The sequence below is a fragment of the Malaclemys terrapin genome, chromosome 3, assembly GCF_027887155.1.
Source record: "Malaclemys terrapin pileata isolate rMalTer1 chromosome 3, rMalTer1.hap1, whole genome shotgun sequence".
NCBI classification, from domain to species: Eukaryota; Metazoa; Chordata; order Testudines; family Emydidae; genus Malaclemys; species Malaclemys terrapin.
Window position 1 is genome coordinate 168,134,088 of NC_071507.1, and position 25,774 is coordinate 168,159,861.

General features: G+C 42.9%; 1 protein-coding gene across 8 annotated transcripts in view; it reads right to left on the reverse strand.

The window, feature by feature from the left end:
* Positions 1-25,774, reverse strand: part of MYOM2 (myomesin 2) — a 159,337-nt gene that overhangs the window by 128,935 nt on the left and 4,628 nt on the right. For 4 of the 8 annotated variants that reach the window (XM_054021634.1, XM_054021633.1, XM_054021637.1 and 1 more), the window contains exons 1-5: positions 18,276-18,350; positions 8,395-8,527; positions 7,039-7,161; positions 2,062-2,200; positions 1,709-1,866 (exon numbers count right to left, since the gene is read on the reverse strand). In XM_054021634.1, the coding sequence (XP_053877609.1) occupies positions 1,709-1,866; positions 2,062-2,200; positions 7,039-7,161; positions 8,395-8,527; positions 18,276-18,339 (617 nt within the window). In that variant the 5' untranslated portion in view covers positions 18,340-18,350. Of the gene's footprint in view, positions 1-1,708; positions 1,867-2,061; positions 2,201-7,038; positions 7,162-8,394; positions 8,528-16,634; positions 16,723-18,275; positions 18,351-25,774 lie in introns of those variants that run through there. The other 4 variants (XM_054021631.1, XM_054021632.1, XM_054021635.1 and 1 more) reach the window with 4 other exon arrangements.

The window sequence follows — 25,774 nt, forward strand, 5'->3', positions numbered from 1 at the left end:
AAACAAAATACCTTGCACAATAGGGAAGGGAGGTGATGGGGCAGGTGAGGGTTAGAGGGTGGGCTGAGTGCAGAGAAACTATGCTCCTAATTTGATTCTCACAACAGTCTGATATCTTCATCGGAGTGACTTCTGATTTATATTGCTGTAAATGAGGTCAGAATCAGGCCCAATTAGTACACTGAGTGCAAAATTCTGCCCTCTGATTCACAGAGCAGCAATTTTGGGTACCTAGCGAAGAGGAGACAGCTGGCTTCATGCCACTTATATGCCCCTCCTCAGTCCTGGGGGCCAAACTGATCCCTTGCATGAGTTAGAACAACTTGCACTGCTAGATAATGGTCCCCTAAGGGCTGCTATACTGGCCATGATCACCTGAGAGCATGATGCTCTAATTTTGCTCTTCCCACTCCGGCATGCCTCCAGCCCACCATGGCACACTCACCCCCCATGCTGGGGAAGGAGTGCCAGGAGGGGTTGGCATATGTCTGGCTATTCCAAGCCTAAACCTGCTCATGATTCATCTGTTCTAGGGGAATCCTCAGTGCAGGCTGAAATCACTGAGTACCCTTTGCACTGTTGGAGTGGTGCAAAAGAAACTTAAGGGGAGCTGAGAATCAGACCCCAGATTTCTAGCTCGGTCAGTGGTAGGGGATGTTATTTAGAAGTAGGGAATAGATATTTTATCAGCTACATTTCCAATTTTTAAAATATGTGCCTGAGTTTCTTTCTAGTGTTGAAAATGGCTATGTCATCCAGGATACCGTCTTTATCATTTTAAATCCACCGGTTAACCTGACTCTTCTTTTCAATAAGGATTTCTAGAGACAAAGAGATCCAAACTTCCTTCTGTTGACAAAAAGGACTAAAAAACTGTTTTGAATTGTAACCTAAGAATAACATGATTCTCAGATTTTTGTGGAAATTTGCCTCTTACTGCGGTTTCTGACTCTGGACAAGACACTCTGATAACTTACCCCAGCTAGAACACTTTTGGTGGAAAATTTCAAAGGTCAAATTCTCCTGCCAGTTGTACCATTCTAATCCCATTATTTTCAGTGAGGTTGCACCATATAACTGAGGCTACGTCTACACTATGGGGGGGAATCGATTTCAGATACGCAAATTCAGCTACAGGAATAGCGTAGCTGAATTCGACGTATCTGATCCGACTTACCCTGCTGTGAGGACGGTGGCAAATCGACCGCCGCGGCTCCCCCGTCTATGGCGCTTACTCCTACCTGGGCTGGTAGAGTACACGCGTCGATTCGGGGAATCGATTATCGCATCCTGATGAGATGCGATAAATCGATCCCCGAGAGATCGATTTCTACCCGCCGATCTGGGCGGGTAGTGAAGACAAGCCCTGACAGAAGAATGCACTCCCATCTCATCCGGCATAGACATTCTCTCTCGCTTTCCAATGTTTAACTACTAGATACTATTGCCTTGGTATAAAACATCAAAAATATTTACCATTTAGCAAAACTCAGTGTATTTTACCACTTGCTAGGTTATTATCAGTTAAATTAATGACCATTTTTGTAGTCAGCATTCTGAAATATATATTTACTTGATACACTACAAAAAGTTTGTCCTTTTGCTCCTTTAACGGCAGTATCCACAACTACTATCCAGCATATCTATGAGAATTACAAATGGAAAACAAACTTAACACCGGTTTTAGAGGGCTGGAAAGGCCTCTTACCATTGTACAACAGGGGTAGGAAATCCTTGTACAGTGAAGTAAAGCCTCACAGACATTTTTTCCCAAACAGTATGAGACCTCAGTCGTACCAAAATTTCAGGAGCTCGACTTATACTTTCTTCAATGGTGTATCTTTCCAAGGCCATTTGTTCTTCTACCTATTACACAGGATAGAAACAAAAAGTGGAGAGAAGGAGCATTATCTAGCACCAGCATCAGAGATTTAGTCTGAAAGCTATACGCAAATATTAACAGATGCAAACTACTGTTGGGCTCTGTGAAGCATAGTTCTAAACTGCAGTGGAGTTTACAGTTCTGCTTGGAAAGGAAATAAAATTGTTCTGTTACAGTACCATCCTTTGTATGGTAACTCTATCCAGATGTTCTCTTGCAAGGAGCCTGGCTGAACGAAGCTCTTCTTCCACATCAGCCAAATTGGCGGCAAACCGGATCCTCCTCTCTTCACTTATATCAGACTTTTGCTCATGAGTCCTGCATGGTAAGAGAAAACTATTTAGGATTAACCCAGAATCAAGGCTTTACTATTGTCACTGATACACAGCAGGCAGATGAGGGCTTGGAAGTCCTATTAGCAGCATTACACAGATGCAGATTCTATAATGTGCACTATTTCCCTCTCTCAAGATCTCAAAACAAACGTCTTAAAAACTGCAAATGAATGAGTCTTCTGTTTGCTTTCTCTTCCCTGTGAGCATATGAGGCCAGATCTTCAGTGGGAATTACCGTAACTGGAATAGTTCCATTGAAGTCAGTGGAGCTGTGCCAATTTATCCCAGCTGAGGAGGTGGCCCAGGGATTCTGCAAATAGAGTTAAATTATAAGAAAAAAATCTACAGAAATCAAATAGCAAATTTCCTAAGACTATCCAGCCTCTTTCCTTCCTTTCTCTACCCTTTTGTGGTTTGTATATTATTGGTTTCCCCTCTCTCTGTTTCTGTTTGTTCTTATTTGTATCATTATCTATATCACATATTTTGTAGAAGATAAGAATCACCAATATGTAACTCTAAGATCTGGAGATCAAATCCTCGGCCATTACACTGTTCAAATACCAAGGGGGTAAAAAGCAATAGTATCCTCCCCTCAGGCAGTGAAGCACACAGTAGAGGATGCCTCAGCCCAATGGCTGAAGCAGTTTCTGCAGGCTCCCTACACAGATCCTCTGGCCTACCCATAGGCGTCGACTCCGAGGGTGCTCCGGGGCTGGAGCACCCATGGGGAAAAATTAGTGGGTGCTCTGCACCCACCGGCAGCCAAGTTCACCGCCCCACTCCACCCCCTCCCGCCCCACCTCACCTCCTCCCCTGAGCGCACCATGTCCCAGCTCCTCCGCCTACCTCCCAGCTCTTGCCACCGCCAAACAGCTGTAGCAAGCTCCAGGAGGGAGGGGGGAGGAGCAGGAACATGGCGCGCTCAGGGGAGGAGGCGGGGCCGGGGCAGGGATTTGGGGAAGGGGTCGAATAGGGGCAGGGAGGAGGCAGAGTTGGGGCAGGGATTTTGGGGAAGGGGTTGGGAGGAGGCAGGAGAGTGTGGGGCAGGGGTGGAGTCAGGGTGGAGCCGGGGGCAGAGGGGGGATCAAGCACCCACCGGCGCCATTAGAAGTCAGTGCCTATGCTACCCTCTGCTGCTGTGTAAGGAGCTTATGCAAAATGAGTCCACACACCAATCAATCAGGGAACGTGTACCAGCATCTAGGCCAAGAGACCCTTCAAAACCATCAGAGCTGAGGCTGGATTGTCCCGTAAGTGAATTAGGGAGGTACAGCAATGGTTGGAGACATTTTGCCCATATAAGCCAAGAGTGAGCATAATGCCTCCAGGTCATAGAATCATAGAATATCAGGGTTGGAAGGGACCTCAAGAGGTCATCTAGTCCAACCCCCTGCTCAAAGCAGGATCAATTCCCAACTAAATCATCCCAGCCAGGGCTTTGTCAAGCCGGGCCTTAAAAACCTCCAAGGAAGGAGACTCCACCACCTCCCTAGGTAACGCATTCCAGTGTTTCACCACCCTCCTAGTGAAATAGTTTTTCTTAATATCCAACCTGGACCTCCCCAACTGCAACTTGAGACCACTGCTCCTTGTTCCGTCATCTGCCACCACCGAGAACAGCTGAGCTCCATCCTCTTTGGAACCCCCCTTCAGGTAGTTGAAGGCTGCTATCAAATCCCCCCTCATTTTTCTCTTCTGGAGACTAAACAATCCCAGTTCCCTCAGCCTCTCCTCATAAGTCATGTGCTCCAGACCCCTAATCATTTTTGTTGCCCTCCGTTGGACTCTTTCCAATTTTTCCACATCCTTCTTGTAGTGTGGGGCGCAAAACTGGACACAGTATTCCAGATGAGGCCTCACCAATGTCGAATAAAGGGGAACGATCACGTTCCTCGATCTGCTGGCAATGCCCCTACTTATACAGCCCAAAATACCGTTAGCCTTCTTGGCAACAAGAGCACACTGTTGACTCATATCCAGATTCTCGTCCACTGTGACCCCTAGGTCCTTTTCTGCAGAACTGCTACCTAGCCATTCGGTCCCTAGTCTGTAGCAGTGCATGGGATTCTTCCGTCCTAAGTGCAGGACTCTGCACTTGTCCTTGTTGAACCTCATCAGGTTTTTTTTGGCCCAATCCTCTAATTTGTCTAGGTCCCTCTGTATCCGATCCCTACCCTCTAGAGTATCTACCACGCCTCCTAGTTTAGTGTCATCTGCAAACTTGTTGAGAGTGCAGTCCACACCATCCTCCAGATCATTAATAAAGATATTAAACAAAACCGGCCCCAGGACCGACCCTTGGGGCACTCCGCTTGAAACCGGCTGCCAACTAGACATGGAGCCATTGATCAATACCCGTTGAGCCCGATGATCTAGCCAGCTTTCTATCCACCTTACAGTCCATTCATCCAGCCCATACTTCTTTAACTTGGCGGCAAGAATACTGTGGGAGACCGTATCAAAAGCTTTGCTAAAGTCAAGGAATAACAAATCCACTGCTTTCCCCTCATCCACAGAGCCAGTTATCTCATCATAGAAGGCAATTAGGTTAGTCAGGCACGACTTCCCCTTCGTGAATCCATGCTGACTGTTCCTGATCACTTTCCTCTCCTCTAAATGTTTCATAATTGATTCCTTGAGGATCTGCTCCATGATTTTTCCAGGGACTGAGGTGAGGCTGACTGGCCTGTAGTTCCCCGGATCCTCCTTCTTCCCTTTTTTAAAGATGGGCACTACATTAGCCTTTTTCCAGTCATCTGGGACCTCCCCCGATCGCCATGAGTTTTCAGAAATAATGGCTAATGGCTCTGCAATCTCACCCGCCAACTCCTTTAGCACCCTCGGATGCAGCGCATCCGGCCCCATGGACTTGTGCACGTCCACTTTTTCTAAATAGTCCCGAACCACTTCTTTCTCCACAGAGGGCTGGTCACTTTCTCCCCATACTGTACTGCCCAGTGCAGCAATCTGGGAGCTGACCTTGTTCGTGAAGACAGAGGCAAAAAAATCATTGAGTACATTAGCTTTTTCCACATCCTCGGTCACTAGGTTGCCTCCCTCATTCAGTAAGGGGCCCACACTTTCTTCGATTTTCTTCTTGTTGCTAACATACCTGAAGAAACCCTTCTTGTTACTCTTAACATCTCTTGCTAACTGCAACTCCAAGTGTGATTTGGCCTTCCTGATTTCACTCCTGCATGCCTGAGCAATATTTTTATACTCCTGGGAGTAATGTGCTCAACAGTTGCCCTTATGCACCTTTGTAAAAAGGTGTAGCACGAACTATCCCCCTGCAGTCCTTCAGGCACAGGGAGGAGGGCCATGTTCACACTCCCACCTCACGCCTACAGATACCAATGTTATAAACCATATTCTCCTCTGAAGGAGTGTGAGCAGTAGAGGCAAACCTAGCATAACCTGTCAGGAATAGCTGTAAGAACGTCCCTGCTGTGCCAACACCCCAGGTCAGGAGAAGGCTTGTCATTCTGCACCCCTCTCTTCCCCAGATAATGTAGATCTCAGAGAACGGGGTTAGGAGAAATCACCAATAGAGAATAAGACTCCTGAAGCAGCCAGGCCTCCATGGAGAATAATGGGGAGTGGTGGTGAGGAAGCGGCGTGGGCCAAGGGACGTGCTGGCCGCCCTTCCTGCAGCCCCCATTGGCCTGGAGTGGCGAACCGCAGCCAGTGGGAGCTGCGATTGGCCGAACCTGTGGACGCGGCAGGTAAACAAACCGGCCCGGCCCGCATGGGGCTTTCCCTGAACAAGCAGTGGCTCTAGTTTGAGAGCCACTGGTTTAAGCTATTTCTTTGTATAATTTCTTCATAATGTAAGCTCCAGGATTATTCTGCCTTGTACTATTCATCGTGTGCTGTATCTCTTTAAATAATAAAATAGGTTAAAAATTCAAAACAGATTAAGATTTTTTTCTAAACTGCACCCTGCTTCTAGGGCACATCTCTCTTGATGATGGCAAAACTGGCATCAAAGGGATAGTTTGTAATCCTTCACGTTATCTTCAAAGGAAAAAGAAGAATGCATTCCACTTTCTATAGCCTTCATAACATACATTGGCTGAGTCTTTGGTGTATTTACTGTGGAGTATGTCAGGGCACATACAGCCACTCAAATTGATGAAATGGAATATAGTTGTCAGCACATTTATTATAGGACTTCATATCAATGCTGTAACTGAGGCAAGTTATCTTCTTGATAAATAGGATGTTAGGGAGATGACTCTAATACAATTAAGCTGCCCCCAACACGTAATCTTAGTATTCAGTAAGGGTACAGTATATTTGCTCTTATTTTAAGAAGTGCCAAATTCAGTGTAGATTTCAATTTCTTCTTATTTTACGTCTGTTTTCACAACCAACTTGGAGTAAAACTCTGGACTGAAGGTCTAAGAAATATAAGATGTAAGAGACACATGACCCTTTGGTATTCTAACCATGAGATATTAATGAAGAACAGTGTCATAGAAGGCTCCAATCTTGTTGACAGCTCTGTCAATGAACCTGCTTTGCCACTTTGCTACCTTTCAGAGGTTTCTGGGTAGCTTTTTGCCAAAAGCCATTATGAAAACGTGTGACTGCCCTGTTACTGCAAATTTAGTGCTGTGTCTGCAAATTTAGTGCTGTGTCTTTCAATAAAACTTTCACTGTGAATTCCTGATTCCATTGAGGTCGATAGAAATTTTGACCTTGACTTCAACAAAGCCAGGATTTCTCCCTTAGAGTATACTGACAAAAAAAAAGTGTCTGTTCCATGGCATTTGACCCAACAAAGTGATTTAAAGGCGCCAATGCAAGTTTTACCTTTTCCTGTATTCTTGTGACTCTTCTTCGGCTGAAGTGTGTAACCTCCTGGCACAGAGCCTACATGTAGTTCTTTCTGTACTGGCAGAGGACTTAAATGAAGCTGCCTGTCTAGAAGCGACCCTTCCAACACAAAAAGAAATCACTGTAAAATGGCTATACGGATAAGGCACGGAATTACAAAGTTCAAAGAAATTACATTCAAGCAGCTGAATGGAACAACTGGTACCTGTGCGGTGTTTTGTGAGGAACTTACATTTTAAGCTACACATGGCACCTCACACACTGAAGCTGGGTTACATTCACTACCATGCAGCCTTAGTGTCTAATGCCCAGTAGTGTTATCATCTCAATGGAGCCTGTCAGCCCTTTCATTTAATTTAATTCAGTGTCTTTATTCACTGTGCCCATGCCAATCTTTGACCATATTGCACAATTTTATAAAAACAATTACAGTAAAATATCAAGGCCACTAACCCCACCTATGGAACATCCAATAGAGAGCATAGGCCTCCTACAGTATCTTCCCACTTCTAAACAACAACTCCCAAACCCGTTTTTCTAACCCATCACGTTGGTCTTGTGGCATGTTCTGAAGGCCACCAAATGGGTCTCTGATTAACCAGGGAATTAAATGTATTCCAGGAGATGTACACCTCACAGTGAACACTCTTCCAGTAGCCCCCTTCCATTTATAGCAGGTGGGGCCAATCAACTCAAGCATCTGAGATGATCTGAAGTACTGCAGTAACACCCTGGGAGAAAGGTGATCTCAGATAGCCCTAGCAACAGAACTTGAGACATATGGTTCCTTGAACACGTGGGCGAAGGAAAGGCATTTTGAACATGGGAGAATTGCAACTTGGTATAAAAGGGAAAATAAGAATCCCAATGACCACAACCTGGAATAGCCCAAAATGCAAGAGGCCCCACTTCAAGGCAGTGAACATCTTCAAGGAATAGATTTGGGAGGAAGAATTTAAATAAATAAAATAAAATAAAATAAAAATCAGCTCCCATGCTTAGATATAGGCTATAGCAATGATTATCCCTAAAATCAGAGAGAGTTTTTATGAGTCATTACTTTGCTTTCAGGGAGGAGTTTCCAACCTGAACGGCTAACAGGGAACCATGAACACTCCATATTGCTAAATAGAAAGGGGGTCCCAGCTAGATAGTAGGGAGATCATGGGACAGAGGATTCACAGTATGGAAAAGATTGAGAACCATTGCTCTCCACACATCTGAAATTCAGAACAAAGTCACTTTTATTTCTTTTACAAAATTCTACATTTTGAAATGGATTCCTCTGCAATAGAAGCTCCTCTACACTAATGGGAAATGTAAGATACTTACTTTCTGGCTGCATATTCTTGGAGCAAGTATCTTGTCTGAATGTTGCGGTAGGACTGATCAAAGTGTTTATGCCTTCTCTGGTAAAATGGCACTCTCTTCGATGACATGCTGCAATTTCTTCCAGCCCCAACTCCTACAGAATAAGTAGTGACAGTCATATTTAGCCAAGGCTTTCAACCCATTATGATGCTTTCCTGAGAACCTTACAATTCTGTTATTTGCTGAAGCATTTGTGACTTTACTATGGCTTGAGCAATTCCATTTTATGAATGACAAAGTCATTAATATAGCCACCTCAGGCTGCGATCTCACTAACGAAAGGCATGTCTACACTACCAGGCGGATCTATGGGCAGCGATCAATCCAGCGGGGGTCAATTTATCGTGTCTCGTATAGACGCGATAAATTGACTGCCAGTCGCTTTAGTGTCGACTCTGGTGCTCCACCTCAATGAGAAGTGCAAGGGGAATCCCGTTGACACACCACAGTGAAGACACTGCAATAAGTAGATCTAAGTATGTTATTCACGTAGCTGAAGTAGTGTAACTTAGATCGATCCCCCATCTCCGCCCCCCATAGTGTAGACCAGCCCTAAGTCTGGCTGGATATGATCAGTACTTGGATGGGATACCGCATATGACATATTTCCCACTGACTCAATATTAAAGTAATTCCCAAGCATGGAGTCAGAAAAAGCTATTGTGCTGCCAGAGGTACTATCCATTTGTGTTCACTAAAAATCCAGTGACACCTTTTTGCAAAAGTAGGGATGTTACCACCAGTGTCCTGGATAAATTACAGATAGTATAATTATAGTCTGTCTCCCTAAATTCCTCTTGCAGTTTCAGTTGGATAGGGATTCTTCACTTCCTGTTCTCCTGCCCTAAATGGTCATACAGGATTGCTGCCAGCAGCTGAACGGCTGCCACATTCTACACTAGAGGTGGTTGCATTTCAGTGGTGAGTGGAGCAATTCCTATATATAAAGTTTGCAAAGCACTTTGGGCCAAATCCTGAGGTCCTTAGTCAGGCAAATTCCCAGTGAGGTCAATGAGTATTTGGCTTAGTAAGGACTAGATCCCTGGAGTGAAGAGGGAACGTGCCAGCCATTACATCCCTTTGTGGGGTGCAGCCTGCTCCCCCACAGCATGCTAGTCCACCTCCTTCCTCATCTTCACTGTGCCCACATCAGGACCAGCAGATTCTGTTCCCAGGTATGGTCCTCAGGTTTCCACCCATCATAATCAATTATTTTCCCCAATTTCAAGAAGATCTAACAAGTAGCCATTATTACTGCATATGGAGAATACAAAACTTAAAGGAGGTCGAATAGAAATAGATTTCTCTTGTAAACTCCTTCAGATACTTGCATCAAAATAACTTCTTATTTAAATCAAAGACAGTGGTAGTGACATTTTAATCCATGTTCTGTTTCACATTGTAGATCAAAAATGTATCAACTATCAGGCTATATTTTAGAACTGAAATGAATAATACATCTATTCAACTTAACTGGATATTATATTTCAAGAAAAATACAGGAGTCTTATAACTAGAGCAAGCCAAAAATAAAATGAAAATCACAATTAAAAACAAAAACTAATTTTAGTTTCTTTTATTTATTTATTTTTTTATTTTACACAAAATGCATTAATATAAATATTTATTGAAAACATTTGTTTCTCTTTTTCCATTTTAAACAATGATTTTGATTTTGCCAGTTTGATTTCACTGGTAAGATTGAAATAATTAAAAATAAATTTGTAAAAATTCATGTGCAAAAATGTCTTAGTTTGAAAATGGAAAATAAATGGTAAACAAAAAGTTTGATAACATTTTTATAAAAATTTGACACTTATGAAAATTTTCAAGCAGCCCTAATAATACCTTGTTTAACTGTATTTATGTATTTATTGAAGAAAGCATTATAACTGCTTAATTGCAGCAACCAAGTCTTGGAAAAATAGAATTAGAATTCTCAGGTAGCATATGAGCTTTTCAGGAAGCAAAGGATAAAGCAGTCCATCCTGCAGTTCTTACTCTAGTAAGTCTCGGATTGATGTCTCTAGCTCTTTTTACAATTAGTTTCTACACAGACATGTAGGTGCAAACAAACTCACTCCTGGATCCTCTCACTTCCACTATTGACACAGCTGTGTTAAGGTCTACCCGTGTTTGCTTTCAGGCTACATTTGTCCAGTTAAGCTCTTTTGTGAATATCCCCACATGCTCTCTGTCATGCACCCAATCCTGCATCCTTTCTGTCAGGACCAGGCAGTGGGGAGCCTGTGTGCACCAGTCAGTTATCAGGATGTGGCCAGGAGACAAGTAGCAGGGTCAGGGTGAAGCCTGGTCAGGATACCAGGAAGTTAGGTCAGGCACCAGGTTGCAGGTGGGAGGCAAGTGGCAGAATTTGGGTTGAGCCAGGTCAGGATACCAGGGAGTCAGTGCCAGGCATAAGGTTACAAACAGCAGGAAAGTCACAGAATTGGGGACAAATCAGGGTCAGAAGCAAGGCAAGGTTTGGAGCAGAAGTAAGCAGCCAGTCTGCATCATTTCTCAGACAGCTGCCCATGATGGCGTCCTGGTTTATATACCAGCATGAGCCAATCAGTGGTCTGCAGAGGGCTGCCACTTGCACCCTGCTGGGCAGTACTTCCTGCAGGCTCTAGATTCACAGGATCCTCCAGCAAAACATAGCCTAAGCTTCCAACGGTGATGCAGAAGCATTGGTGGCCCAGAACCCACATGGTCCCAGGTTCTTACACTTTCTATGCATGTAACTCTTACTGAGACCAAATGTAGGTCAGCAGAATCAGATTCTTGTGGCTGGTGGATCAGCTTTTGCTACTTTTAAGTTCATAATTCTCTTCTAAAAATAAAACTAACTTTTCAGAGAAGTGCGTCTCTTTCCCTCTATTCCAAATGAATCAGTTCCTAGACTTCCTCACAATTAGGGTTCAGACATTCTAAAGTGTTTGTCCAAACTTTATGTAGACTATAAACACAAATGGCCAACCAGCTCTAATGCAGAACCTCACTAGAAGTAATTAAGAGGACTTGGGAGCAGCCAGACTTATTTAGCCTTCTGTTAGCACGGAGGGAAGCTGTTGCCTGGCACCAGTTCAAAATGTAATGTCATTAGGTACAATACTTGTGGAGTATATGTTTAATACTCAGTACTGCTGCAAAGTCAGTCCTTTTAGATGGATTTCTGGGGGGAAATTAATGGGGCCAGGATTTCACCCTTTAAATCAATAGCAAAATTTCCATTGCCTTCAATAGGGTCAGGATTCACCCCACGTATTTTGGGGTGGATATGAGATGGGGGATGCTGTGTTCTCTGTGGGAAGTCTTTTGTTGGGTTTGCTCCTGCTTATCTATTGTGATACATTGTATTTATGATATTTTATTTTTCTGAGATGGATGGATTTTGCCAGGTTGCCTGGGACAGAGCTAGATAACACAATATGCAGGTAAGAATCTGGCCTCACTGAAGTCAATGGGAGTTTTGCCATTGATTTCAGTGATTCAGAAGGTCACCCATGGTGCTTAAGATCTATGCCTACAATCCTTTGGCTGGAGGGCTGCTGACAGGGAAGTACAAGTATGATGATAAAGACACGGGCCAACCGACTGGCAGGTTTTTTGGAAATGATTGGTCCCAGGCCTACAGGGACAGATTCTGGAAGGAGCACCATTTCCAAGCCATTGCCTTGGTAGAGAAAGCATTAAGGGAGGCTTATGGCTCTAACCCCCCCAACTGCTTTACGCTGGATGTACAACCACTCCAAACTTCAGGGTGCCCTTGGAGATGCAGTGATCATTGGGATGTCCAACATGGATCAACTGCAGCAGAACCTCATGTGCAGTGAAGAGGGCCCTCTGCTCCCAGCTGTGGTGGAAGCATTTGATAAAGCCTGGCACCTAGTGGCACATGACTGTCCCAACTACTTCCGCTAGAAAATGGGGGTAACAAATTTAGTGTGGGGATGGTAACCAAGTATCCTGGCATCTGAGACCTCCTAACTCCTTCTAAAGCGTTTCAGAGGAAACTTCACTCTTGGATCACGGGTTCCAGGTAGTGAACGTATAGGTGCCACATTGGGGTTTCCTTGCACTAGAGTTGAAGCTCTTCGTACAATCATAAGCCTCACTGTTTCTATGCTGACTTAATGGTAGCTGCACATGGTGTCCAAGCCATAAGGTGTCGGGTTTTTCCTTAAACAAAACTAAAAGCCATAATTGTTGAGAATGTCCCTTAATAGGGCAGCTCCTATTTTCATCTGATCACACAAAATAGTGTTGTGATTCAGTGATGTAATTTGTGAAGTCTCCAAGCAGGAATGTGAATATTTGTCTTCAATCAGCTAGTAGCAGACTGGAGACCAAGCTCCACTAGCACTCCCATCAGTGCAGCTGAACCAGTGTTAGTAACAGAGGGAATTGTTTACACAAAATCCTAGTGTTGCCACCCCAAAAGTTATGGTCAAATTAAAGATTGTCAATTCAATTAAACATTCACAGATAGCAAAGCCTACAGTTGTTTTGCATAGTCCTTGGTCCTAGTCAGGAAAAACTCCCATTAAAGTCATGATAGTCAGGGAGTATTGAAGAGCCAAAATTTCAGAATTTGGCATCAAATGCCATTTCCTACTTGTGATATTTAACTCCCGCTTATGTTAAGGAGAGTTCCTCCCATAGAGCCAACATACAATATGGCCAAACACTGCCCTTTAACTCCACTACACAATTCCCATTAACTTCACAAGGAATTCTACATGAAGATTTAGAGTTCTAGGGTAGTATCTGGGCTACATTCTGCCCTCTTTCTTCATATGGAACTCCCATTGGTATAACAGGGCAAAAGGTTATTGTTAATTATATATATTGTGACAAGATGGCTGATGTTAGTGTGGTGGGTCCTGGGCTTTTCTTGGCAGGGGGGCTAAGATGCCACCTATTACCCCTGCTCTTGGGGCACCAAGGACCCCCCTAGTGGCCTTAGAAGGTGGTAGAGGAGGGAAGGGGTCTGGGTTTGCTCCTCACTCTGAGCCCCAGCCCCAGCAGGTTCTTACCCCTTGGGTAGGGTACCTTCAATCTTTAGACACAGAAGGAGGGAGTCTCCCTCCCCTGCCAGGGCAGGGTCTCCCTTACTTCAGTTCTCTGGTCTTCAAATTTCATGACACAGTCATAACTCCAGTCCTCCTTCTCCCTGATTGCCTGAAGCAGGGGGTTTTATTAGGTTCCTGAAAGGGCCTTAATTGACTGCAGGTGCTCCACTTAACCTGTAGCCATCCTCCCTAGCCTACAGGGAACCACACCTTAATTAGCCAAGGGCTTATATATTTCCCCTCTACCATTCTCCCACTGCTCCCTGGCCCTCCTGTATCAATATATATATATTTCTGTTACAGTAGCTCCCATGAACCCCAATCAAGTTCAAGACTCCATTGTGCTAGTCACTACACAAACACAAAGACATGGTCCATTCCCAGAAGATTAGAGACTAGAAATAAAATATAAAACAGTTTAATTCATACTTCTATTTAGCAGAGTAATTAGATTATTCAAGTCAGTTGGAGAGGGTTGCATGTGAATATTTACTTGTGTTATCTATGCTATATGGTAGTCAGCCACAAGTAGATTGAAGGCAGAGTTCAGGGGTCAGGCTATACACAGAATCATAACACAATAATAACTTTTGGAGTACAAAAGCAGCTTATCAAGAACTGTGGGACAGGCAGATACCTTCAAAAAGTGAGTGCATTCGTGGCAAAGGAGGTGGGGTTAGATGTAAACCTAGCTAGTCAGATAAATAATTTAATTTAAGATTTAAAGGACCAGTAGTAACTCTAATAAGTTCATAAACACAGCCCCTGGGCACTGGCACTCCCGCAATAAACTGGTCAGTAGGAGTATCAACTGCTGTGAGATGGAGAATCTGATTGTGCTCCCCATAGACAACTTGCGTTCCCATGGCCAAGGAGGAAAGGTAGAATCCACCACCTCTACAATCCATTTCATCTATCTTAACTTCCCTGCTGCTTGCAGATTTGCTTCTCTTCCCCATTGCCAAGTCTGCACCACACAGTATGTACTTTCTCTGCTCGTCTCTGCCCTTGTCTGGCTGCAAAAGAATGATTGACGAGCTCTTGCCTGCTCTGACTGAGCCCTACCTGGGTATGCTAGGTGAAAGCCTGCTCCTTTGCTTCGGCACATATCCTTATTCTTACTTTTCTATAGGAATCTCATGGCTTCCACATATTTTGCAGCACGTGCCTCTACTCATATTTTTCCATACACTAGCTGCTGTCCAATGGCTGCTGTGATTACACCCGCCTAATAGTTACACTATTTTATTTTATCACTTAGTGAAGAGTAGAATATGCTCTGTTTTGGGTCCCCTATTTTTCCACTTTGCACCCCATTATGTGTAACTGTTAGAGCACTAGAATATCTTTAATTCCCAGTTGCCTATTCAATATCGTAAAAGATGGAAGAAAAGAAACTTCCACTCGTCACTTAATTCAAATGTCCGTATTCCAGAAATACCCTAAGACCTCAGACAGAACACATCAAGTAATTTCCATACGGCTACATTGATCTCTTAGAAATAAAGACACATTCTCTCATAGCTTAATATGTAGGACTCACATGGATGCCAATGGAAGTCTTGTGTAAAGATCAAGAGTCATCTGTGGCTCTTAAATATCGCAGTCAGGAGATAATTAATCAGGATGGAATTGAATTTATGGGATCTCGTGTTACTTTCCCTTTTTTATTTGTGAAACTGCTTAAATGCTGATGTTTCTGTGTAAATACGAGTGTATTCAAGAGCCAAATACAATTATAGTTCTCAAACTGACATAATCTTTAGGACTAGATTATGCAAATTGCACATAGTCCCCAATAAGGAGCAATATGGAGGCAGTTTGGCTCAGACAGGCAAGATCTTCCTGGACCTTCCTAGTGTCCGGGGAGGCTTTGCACACTGCTTCACCCCTTCGTTGGTGCATATGCTCCCCTGTGCAGCCATCCAGCTCTGCTTGCCAGCACAGAGGTAGGAGACGGAGCCATGGTCTTGCCTCCTGGACACCCCTCCTCACCCTCTTAGGGGCACCATGAACCTTCAGGGGAGTAGGGAGGGAACAGTTCTTGCATTTCCATGAGTGTAAGAACTATAATTCTGCCTGGCCCTTCTCTGGGCTATATAGGGGTGAAGGCTCCTTTTTTAACTCTTCCCACAGTGCCCCTATGTAAGGTCCAGGCATAATCTGGCCCAGACAGAGTACATACACTGATTAACTTTTCTCCAGAAGATTTTAAATGTTCAAAGCAAGATTTTATAAACATTTCGTTCTGACTTTTAGAAAGAGTCCAAAGTCACTAAAGCTGCTGACACAAGAACTGCATTTGGCCCACTAAATATAATCCGCACGGCCTGAAATGTACTCATCCTAATTTTCACATACAAAAGTAGTTTGCAACAGACTCTCTGTAAAGTATGGAGATTCCCAGTCACATTGTAAATGCACCCTGTCCTTTTAACTGAAGGACAACAAATGTGAAACAGTGAGATAGTGAAAGTGAGTCGCTGCCAAGCATTCCCACATCTATTATCCTTCATTACAACACTTTCATTGGCTCTTATGTGTAATCATCCAATTCCACTATCTCTTTCTAGCAGGCATAATTTCAAGAGCATGAGTGCAATTCCAAAAGCTCTATCAGAGGTATTTAGCTGGAATTTTCAGGAGGCTCAAAACATGTCATGGAACTCAAAGCAATAACAATCAGAAATCTATCTTTTAAAGAAAGGTACTTGAAACTATCACTGACAAAAATAGAATAGGACTTTTGGTCCCAGTTACATTATGTTTATATTCTAGATTTAATGATTTTTTTCTTCTTTTTTTAAGTAAATACAGAAGAAAGAGGAACTCTGTATTTGGAATAAGGAAAGCATATAAACCCACCTGCCTTGAGTTTGTATTTATGTAGAAAGATAGTGATTAAAATATAATAATATTCATTAAAATAAAATTAATGAACAGAATAAAACCATGCAATATTTTCCCCTCCTGTTGTCATTTTTCTTTTATTCGTAAATGTATATTATGCCTTTTTCTTATTTTCCCCAATACGTGTCATATATTTTGTACAGAAAAGTATATAACATTTTTCTATCATCATTCCTGTTGATTCTGAATTTTTTAAAAAAATGGAAACATACTTACCTAGGGAGAAATAAAAATTGCACAGCTGAGAGGACGAACAGCCTCACTCAGCTTAGCAGGCTCTGGCTGAGGAAAACAAAAATAATTTCTGTCTCTAAAGAGAGGCTACTACCCCTTCGCGCCCATTTATGGGCAGATGTGTTGCTATATATAGAATCAACTGATTGGTTCTCCCAAGAGTGAGGTCAGTCTAATAGGCATGAAAGTGTAATTTAAAGGGAAAAAAATCTGCCATGTTATTTTTTTCTGTAATATTATTTTTTGAGCTGGGAACAGATCTCTCTCCTAAAAAGAGCAAATGTTGACCTAAAGGTCAGGATTGCCCCCCACTGTCACGTTCTGTGTGAAAGTGGTCCAAGTCAAGGATAAGAAAACTATTTAAAAATCTCATTTTTTGTGTGTAGGTGAAACTTAACGAACAATAATAACTTCAAAGACCAGTAAGGAGCCATATACTTTAAAGTCTTATTAGTGGAGACATAAAATCCTCCTGGTGCCTTGAGCTGTAAACTGAGCCTCCCCAATGCCTCCTTAAGGGCTGCTTGGATTATAAAAAACATCATTGCCATATGTTAAGCCATGTCAACTATATTAGAAAAGCCTTGTTAACATGGGAAGAAAGAAAGAGCCCAGCTCCTACTCACTTACCTCTAAAATCTTAATCATCAATCAGTTAACTTGCTGGTTAAAAAAAGAGGTGTTTCTGCCTACTGTATGCACAGTATGTAACATATAAGGAACATGCATGTATATGATATGTAGGTGTATACACAGGCAGAAAAAATATATACACAAAGGGCATTATCTTAGGGGGTTCTGAGTGCCCCTATTTCCCATTGATTATAATGGAAATTGGGTGCCCTCATAGGATTGGGACCATACATTTATTATGTGAAGGATTGTTACCAGATTTATATGAAGACAACAAGATAGCACCCCAATTCACATGTGAAGGAGTGGACTCAAGACACAAGTGGGTGAATGACAATATAAATACATCAAGAGTTTCTGGTGCCTGGCATAACAAACTACATGAATGATGCGTCTTGTAAATCAAATTGTGTGTGTGTGTGCATGTAAAAGGCCTATTAAATCCTTTTATTAAATTCATCTAATTAAATGCACAACATTTCCTTAAGTTCACAATACTCCCCCAAATTTCCTGTAGCGTGCTGGCAAAGGATCTATCCCACGCTTCTAGCGACTCTGTCCCACTTTGAGTGCTGCCACCCTTTTGGTATAGGCTTCTTCCCTCCTGGCATTCTCCCTTCTTCTTTGCATCTTGCTAGCCCACTACTTCTGTGATGACAGGTTTCATAATCACTTGAAAGCCCTGCCCATGTCACTGGACTACTTTACTGGTTCTGAGACATGTTGGCAAAACTGGATGAGCACACCCATACTCACACTTTGGATTAGAGCTTCTGACCCATTGCTTGGCGTGGCAGTGACTTGTGTTAGTCCAGATCATGTTTGCCGTGTGCACCAGGCTTAAGCACAATTCGGTACCCTGCTTTTCCAACTGTGTTAATGCTAAGTTCCTTTATTTTTAGTATGGATAGGGCTATATGCAGCTATTTCATCTTTTAATTACCAATTAGAGAAATGAGGATATGCTAGATTGTACCTTTAAGTATTTACCTGTGTAGGGTTGGTCCAGACATGTGCTGTCCCAAAGGGAGCCCTGCCACCAAATGCACATCATGAGCCTAATCCTTCCCCAAGGATGGTGCAACTTGTTCCCTTTGTTGCCAGCCAGCTCCCTGGGTCAGTTTGGTAGGGGTGCTGGTTTATAACTCCACCTCCCCACATTTCCTTGTCATCTTTATGGTGGTATGCATCCATACAGAGCCTATGAATAAGGGTACGATTCTGTCACAGAAGTCACAGATTCTGGGACTCTCTGGAACTTCTTCTGGGACAGAGCTGGAGCAACTGTCAGACCTGGGCTGCCAGAGCAGCGACCCCAAGGCTGGAGCAGCGGCTAGGGTTGCGTCAGCCACTACCGCAGGAGCAGCGTCGGGACTGGAACAACTGCTGGAGGTCAGCCCCCAGCAGTGCTCTGATTGTTAGTCCCGCTCCCCAGGGTATTTTTAGTAAAAGTCAGAGACAAGTTGTGCGCTTCTGGAAATCTTTGTTTATTGCCCGTGACCTGTCGGTCCTTGCGACCTATTCCTGACTTTTACTAAAAATATCCTTGACAGAATCTTAATCTTAACTATGACTGAGCAATCTCTAGACTCCACCAATAGCTAGCACTGTTATTTTGCCTGGCCCTTGCATGGGAGTACAAGATGGGCAGGGCTTATAGAGGCTTTGTTCTTCCTAAGTTAGCTTTCTTAGCAATCAATGTTTGTGTGACTACTAGGGATGGGCAGAAAATAGTTTTCTAATCCTGGAAAATTTTCAAGATTTTGAAATATTTTCCCATCCCAAATTGGGATAATAAGAAGAAATCTCTAACTTTTCAAGACCAGACAACCAGAAAAAAAAGAATTTGGGTCAATCCAAATGCTTTATTTCAATAATTTTGAAACATTTGGTTTCAATTTTGACCTTTTTTTATTATAGTTAGCTTATACTTCAAAACAAAATCTTTTTGACCAGAAAATTTGATTTTTTTTTTCATTTTGAAAATGTCAAAGCTTTTCAAAAGTTTTTTTTTTAAAAAGCGGTTTGGCAAAACCTAGTCTTTCCCACAAGAAGTTTCATTTTCAATTAATTGACACTTTCCAATGAAAAATATTTTGTCAAAAGATTCCAGACCAGCTGTAATGGCTGAAGATAAATGCTAATTAAACCCTTACAAGGCCAACAGTTTCATTTTGCTGGGATAGTCTTCTCTAGGATGAGAATGGATGGCTGGCAATTTCACCACCAGTTTCCATGTATTTTTCCCCAAACAAGAGCACCATTAAAATTACATCTTTTTTAAGCTAAATTTGAAGCAATTTTCCTCTTCCCTCTCTTTCTATGATTCAGCCCAAAGAACAAAAATTAAAAACTGAAAAGCTGGGATAGGTATAAAAGCGCATTATAGAAACTAATAGTTGACCGGCAACTTGAATTTTAAAGTTGACAGTTTGTATTATTTGGTATTTTAAAAATAATGAGATCACAATTCCCTACTCTGACATCACAACCATGAATGAAAGGTGTAAACTATAGATTAGAATTATTTTACAGTAGCTGGCCATGAATTACAAAGTAAATTAGATACCCTGTTTCCCCGAAAATAAGACATCCTCCGAAAATAAGGCCTACTTACAGTTTTGCCTCTCGTTGTAATATAAGGCATCCCCCCGATAATAAGATCTCCCCGATAATAAGGCATCCACCGATAATAAGGCATTTTTCATTTCTGAAAAATAAGACATCCCCTGAAAATAAGACCTAGCGCATCTTTGGGAGCAAAAATTAATATAAGACACTGTCTTATTTTCGGGGAAACAGGGTAGAGTTAGAGCTATTGTGACAATCTGAGGGATTTGTCTATGTACAATTTATGAATTCTACTTGATATTATCAAGTTGTTAGTATGAAATTGCTGTATCATGGAATGCTTTGATGTGGATGTGGAATCCACCGTTTGCTGACAGGGCTGTTGCTTGTTTCTCCCAGACTAGATACAGTGGTGGGTCATTAGACCTTTAAAGGGTAATTTTTTCAGGTGGAAAGGCTAGGGAAACCGGTTCAACCAAGTTTCTCTGCAGGGGACTAGTGAAATAGAAAGAAGAAAATTCCCAGCAGCAGAATAAGGAACCAGGTATTGTTGGTGAGACATAAACTCAAGAGATTCACTGAGACAGGACACTATGGGGAGGATTTTTGTAGCAGAAGGGTCTGGTTTAACTGTGGGACTGACCAAGGGCAGAGTAAGTAGCTGACCTAGAGAGGTATTGTGATTCTGAAGAGAAACCACGAACCAACTGCAAGAGAAGGATCCTATTCTATACTCAAGAACTATCTGGAGTGGGGAGGAACCTGAAGCAGGGAAATGCCTATAGGTGAGTTTATTGTTTTGTATAGATCCGTGTATTTCTTGTGCTACCTAAGTAAACAGTAATGATGTTTTGCAAAGTTTGTCTGTTTGTTTTCACTATTGCATACCCCTGAAGAGGTAAACTATATAAACCAGAACCCTCCCAACTTTGTTGGGATTCTGGGAAACATGCAAGAGCTGCTGGAGAGGGTTGGGAAGATGGCAGTAGTTTCATGTCCTAGGCAATTGGACTGCAGGGTCCCCACTGCCAAGAGGGGTGTCAAACATGAGGTCTGCACCCGGAGTGTGGTCCCAGGGACAGTGTCTATATTCTGCCCAGTACCAGCAAATATGTGGGATTCAGCATTAGGAACCTCTTTCAGCAGTTTGGCAACTGTCCAGCAGGGGCAGCTCAACCAAATCAGTTACATCTCTATAGGCAGATGAGGTGGTATGAGTGCATATGCAATGAATGTAGGTTGTTGGCACAGAGACAGCTGTTAGAGTAATTAACATGTAATATATAAGAGCAACAGCTCACCCATGGCTCCCTCTTGTCTCCTGTTGTATTTTTGGGTGGGGAGGGTTGGTTTTCAGGGGTACTGTTAAGTTCTGATTACACCCTCTGCTTTTAGTGCCTTGTCGTATATTTACTATCTTTAAAAAACTGATCATAGGAATGTACAGCCTGCCCTGTCTGTCTTGGATTACACTCAGGATCTCTTCAACTGCAGACCCTTTATTCAGGGTGTAGTAGGAGATGTCAGTTGTGTGCAAACATGCCCACAGGGCTGTGGCTTCTGGGCTGCAACAAAGCACCATTGTCCAAAGGACACAACATGCAGCTAGGCAGGCCTGATCCAACTCCTGTTGAAAGACTCCCCTTTCCTCAGTGGGTATTCAATCAGGTCCAATGTAAGGCAGCAGACAAGCAAGGTACATAAGCTAGAAGGCATTGAAAGAGTTAGGGCTAGATTCACACAGCTGACCTAGGCATCCAATGCCCAGAGGTCCAATTCCTAAATGCTGCTTGGTGCCTTAGCTCATGCCTGCTGCCCAGTGGAATTCACAGTCCGAGTTCAGTGTGTAGGCTCCCCATGTCTTGTGTGGGTAGAGTTAAGCATCTGAGAAAGGGATTCACAGAAACCAGCAAGCTGAGCAAGGACTCACCTAAAGCAGCCAGGGGTAAAATGCAGAGGAAAGGGGTGGGACTTAAGGCCCAGATCCACAAAGGGCTTGAAGCACCTGACTCGATGGGCTGAGGGAAGCACCTGTCTCTGCTGGGGATTCTTGGCTGAGAGCCATCTCCTGGAGTTAGGCAGCTAGGTCAGGTCAGCCCTGTTCTGTCCTGTGAAAAAGCAAAGAGACTCTATAGCCTAGTGGTCAGGGCACAAGTCCCTGCCCCAATGAATAGCTAATTTTACAAAGTGGAACAGGTTCAACAGGAGAGATTGAGAGAGCTCTACCCCATAACACCCACTAGCCTGGTGGGGTTAGGGCACTCACTGGGGATGTGGGAACCATGAATTCAAGTCCCAGCTCCAACGGAGAGAATTCAAATCTAGATCTTCCACATCTCAGGGGAGTGTCTTCTCTGCTAGGCTTTTGGGTATCCTGGGGAACATGCATACCTAGCCAGTCCCCCAAATTCCTGACCTACTTGTTCCCAGCTGTCTTCTGTGAAGGTTGGGTGTGCTGTGAGCATGCCTACTAGATTTGGCTCTGCAGGCGAGATAAATAGAGGAGGACATGGTTTAAGAATCCCACTGGGCCTTAGGCATGAGCTAAGGCACCAAGCAGTTGGTGTCAGAACTCAGACAGCTTTGCACATGCCCACCAGCAGAAATTTTGGCACCTACAGGATTAGGTGGCAGCTGAGTGGTGGTTTCGTGAATATCAGTGGTACCTAAATGTTAACCTTAGGTGCCTTAAGAATACTGCTGGCTGTCACCTCCTGGTTATTGCTACAAAAGTACTATCCTCTGTTATGACCTCACTTCTTTTCTGTGCTTCTGGCTGTACATCAACACAACACTAGGAACAGGATGTGGGGCAGAAAAATAATATAGGGAGGGATGCGGCATGTGGCATGATAGGGATATTGGCAGATACAGAAGGGGATGGCAAGGAAACAGCATTTGTAATATGGTAGTGATTAACTTTAAGTACAGGGAGTGCCTACTATCCAAAAGGAGTCCAGACTGCTATCATCAAATGTGATACCAAAAAGGATATTACTGTCTCAAACATGCCAGGCTTCCTCTGAAAACTCAAGGTTGCTTCCACCCAGATCTCTGGCCCTCAGAAATGTAGAAATTCCTCTTCTTCCCTAGAATGCACTTTCTTTGGCCTACATCGGGGTAGGCAACTTATGGCATGCATGCCGAAGGCGGCACGTGAGCTGATTTTCAGTGGCACTCACACTGCCTGGGTCCTGGCCACCGGTCCGGGGAGCTCTGCATTTTAATTTAATTTTAAATGAAGCTTCTTAAACACTTTAAAAACCTTATTTACTTTACATACAACAATAGTTTAGTTATATATTATAGACTTATAGAAAGAGACCTTCTAAAAATGTTAAAATGTATTACTGGCACGCAAAACCTTAAATTAGAGTGAATAAATGAAGACTCGGCACACCACTTCTGAAAGGTTGCCGACCCCTGGCATACATTCAACAAGGTAACAATAGGATTATTCCGGTGCTTAAAGTTGGGAATATGCTTAAGTACCTTGCAAAATCTGGACCTTTGTAATTACCTTTGCCCGACTGATCTCTATGAAGACCTTCTACTAGGTAGAATGGCTTTTAGTTCTGGGATGGTTAAGCAGTGGTAACCTTAAGCAATGGTGCAACCACACATGAAAATCTGGATGGTGAGGAGTCTTGCCCACATACTCAGGGTTTAGCTGATCGCCATATTTGGGGTCGGGAAGGAATTTTCCTCCAGGGCAGATTGGCAGAAGCCTTGGGGGTTTTTCGCCTTCCTTTGCAGCGTGGGGCACGAAGTCTTTAAACCATGATTTGAGGACTTCAATGGCTCAGACATAGGTCTGATACAGGAGTGGGTGGGTGAGATTCTGTGGCCTGCGTTGTGCAGGAGGTCAGACCAGATGATCATAATGGTCCCTTCTGACCTTAAAGTCTATGATTCTATGATATATGACAGGGAAGAAACCATGAGAGAGAACATATTAGCCCCGCAGGGGCTTAGTAGGGGATATCAACAAGATAATAAAAATTTGGCAAGGAAGGAGAAAGTGTCCCTGTCACCCCACAGTGTTTGCACCAATTATCCCAAGGTGATCATTGGGCATCTGAACACTGCTAGGTGCACCTTCAGCTGGATTTTTAGGTCTTTATATATATCCCTTGGTTTACCTCTCTCCTGTTCCTAAGGAAGTGACACATCCTCCCAGTTTGTAAATGGATTTTAAAATTCTGTCTTTTAACTCTTGATTTTTTCAAATGTTCCTAGCATAGTGACAGTTTTCTATGATTTGGGGGATGAACTATTTGAAAAGACATTTCAAACTGTGCAGTAATACTAATTATTCATGTGATCGTTGGATAAGGTTTTTTGGGTCCATTTTATGATAGTGGGTGTTGTGCATTGAAAAATCATGGAAAATCCACTTGGATTTCCTTCACAGCTGCTTAGAATTACTGGTGTGAATGTCAAGTATCAGGGGGTAGCCGTGTTAGTCTGTATCTACAAAAACAACAAGGAGTCTGGTGGCACCTTAAAGACTAACAGATTTATTTGTGCATAAGCTTTCGTGAGTAAAAACCTCACTTCTTCGGATGCATCCGAAGAAGTGAGGTTTTTACTCACGAAAGCTTATGCACAAATAAATCTGTTAGTCTTTAAGGTGCCACCAGACTCCTTGTTTTTGGTGTGAATGTGACAGGGAAGAGTGACTACAAAGTCCATTACATAATCAATAAATCAGGCTCTTTTCTTCTCCTCTCCTTCAATCTGCAATTCATCATTATTATTAAATCCAGGGTCCAGGCGGATAGCCAGAGAGAATGCTCTGTTTTATTTGAAAGAGGAGAGGGAAAGGTTAAGTATCCTAAAGTTTCTTAGGCCTGATTACCTCCTGCTGTGTCTGTCACCCTCCCTCTGAGACATTCAGTTCCCTGCAGTTTCGTCAGGCACTGTTCCTGTTTATAAAGGTTATCTAGAGCAAGCAGCAACCACCCCCATGTGAGTTAGGTGACAGCAGTGCACAACAAATATCTAAGCAGATTAGCACTGGGTAGGAATCCCGGTGGGAAACACTCCTCATCACCACATAAGGAAAAAGGAAGAAATGAACAGAGAGTGGAACTTTCTCCCACGTCACCACCGTCTCTTCGGAAGTTCTCACACACGCTCCACCACCTCCTTGCTGCTGCTGCTGCTGCTCATTTTTATTTTGTTTACAGCTATTCTCCTCCTCATCGAAAACTAGCCTCTTTCCTTTTCACCTCCTCACTCTACAAGAGTGTTTCAGGATGGCAATGTGGACACTACCAGTGCAAATACAAAAGTGTATTGAATATATAAAATGCTTTTTCTTTCTGTGAATTGAATCATGCTCATACAAATGTTCATGACAAATGAAGGGGCTAGAGAATTTTATCAAGGTCAATTTCAATTTAGACCACAGTGAATGTTCACAAATATATTACCTAACTCATTAATGTGTGTGTAAAGTGCCTCCAGATCACCAATTAAATGCAAAGTATAACTAGTGTATTCGTTATGTCTGATGCCCATATTTTCTGTGAATTGGGCACAGAGGAAGGCCTGTAATACATACTCACCAGTATACACAAGCATAGGCCAATTGTTTTTAGATAAATGTATGTTAAACTCTCAATTGTCATTTTGCTTTCTAAGGACCTAATCCAAAACCCACTGAAATTAGTGGAAAAACTGCCACTGACATACCTAGGGCTTCTGTTTTGAGGGGTTGATTAATTTCATTTTTCTGGATATATTTTTAGCAATTTGAGTTTTAGGTAGATATCCAAAACTTGAACGCAGAGAGTGGGATTGGTACTTTCTCTTTGTATATATTATAATGAGTAATGTATATACATTACTTATTACAGTAGTATATACTGTAATTCATAATCTGCTTGGAACGTTTCCTAGTGCACTTTAAT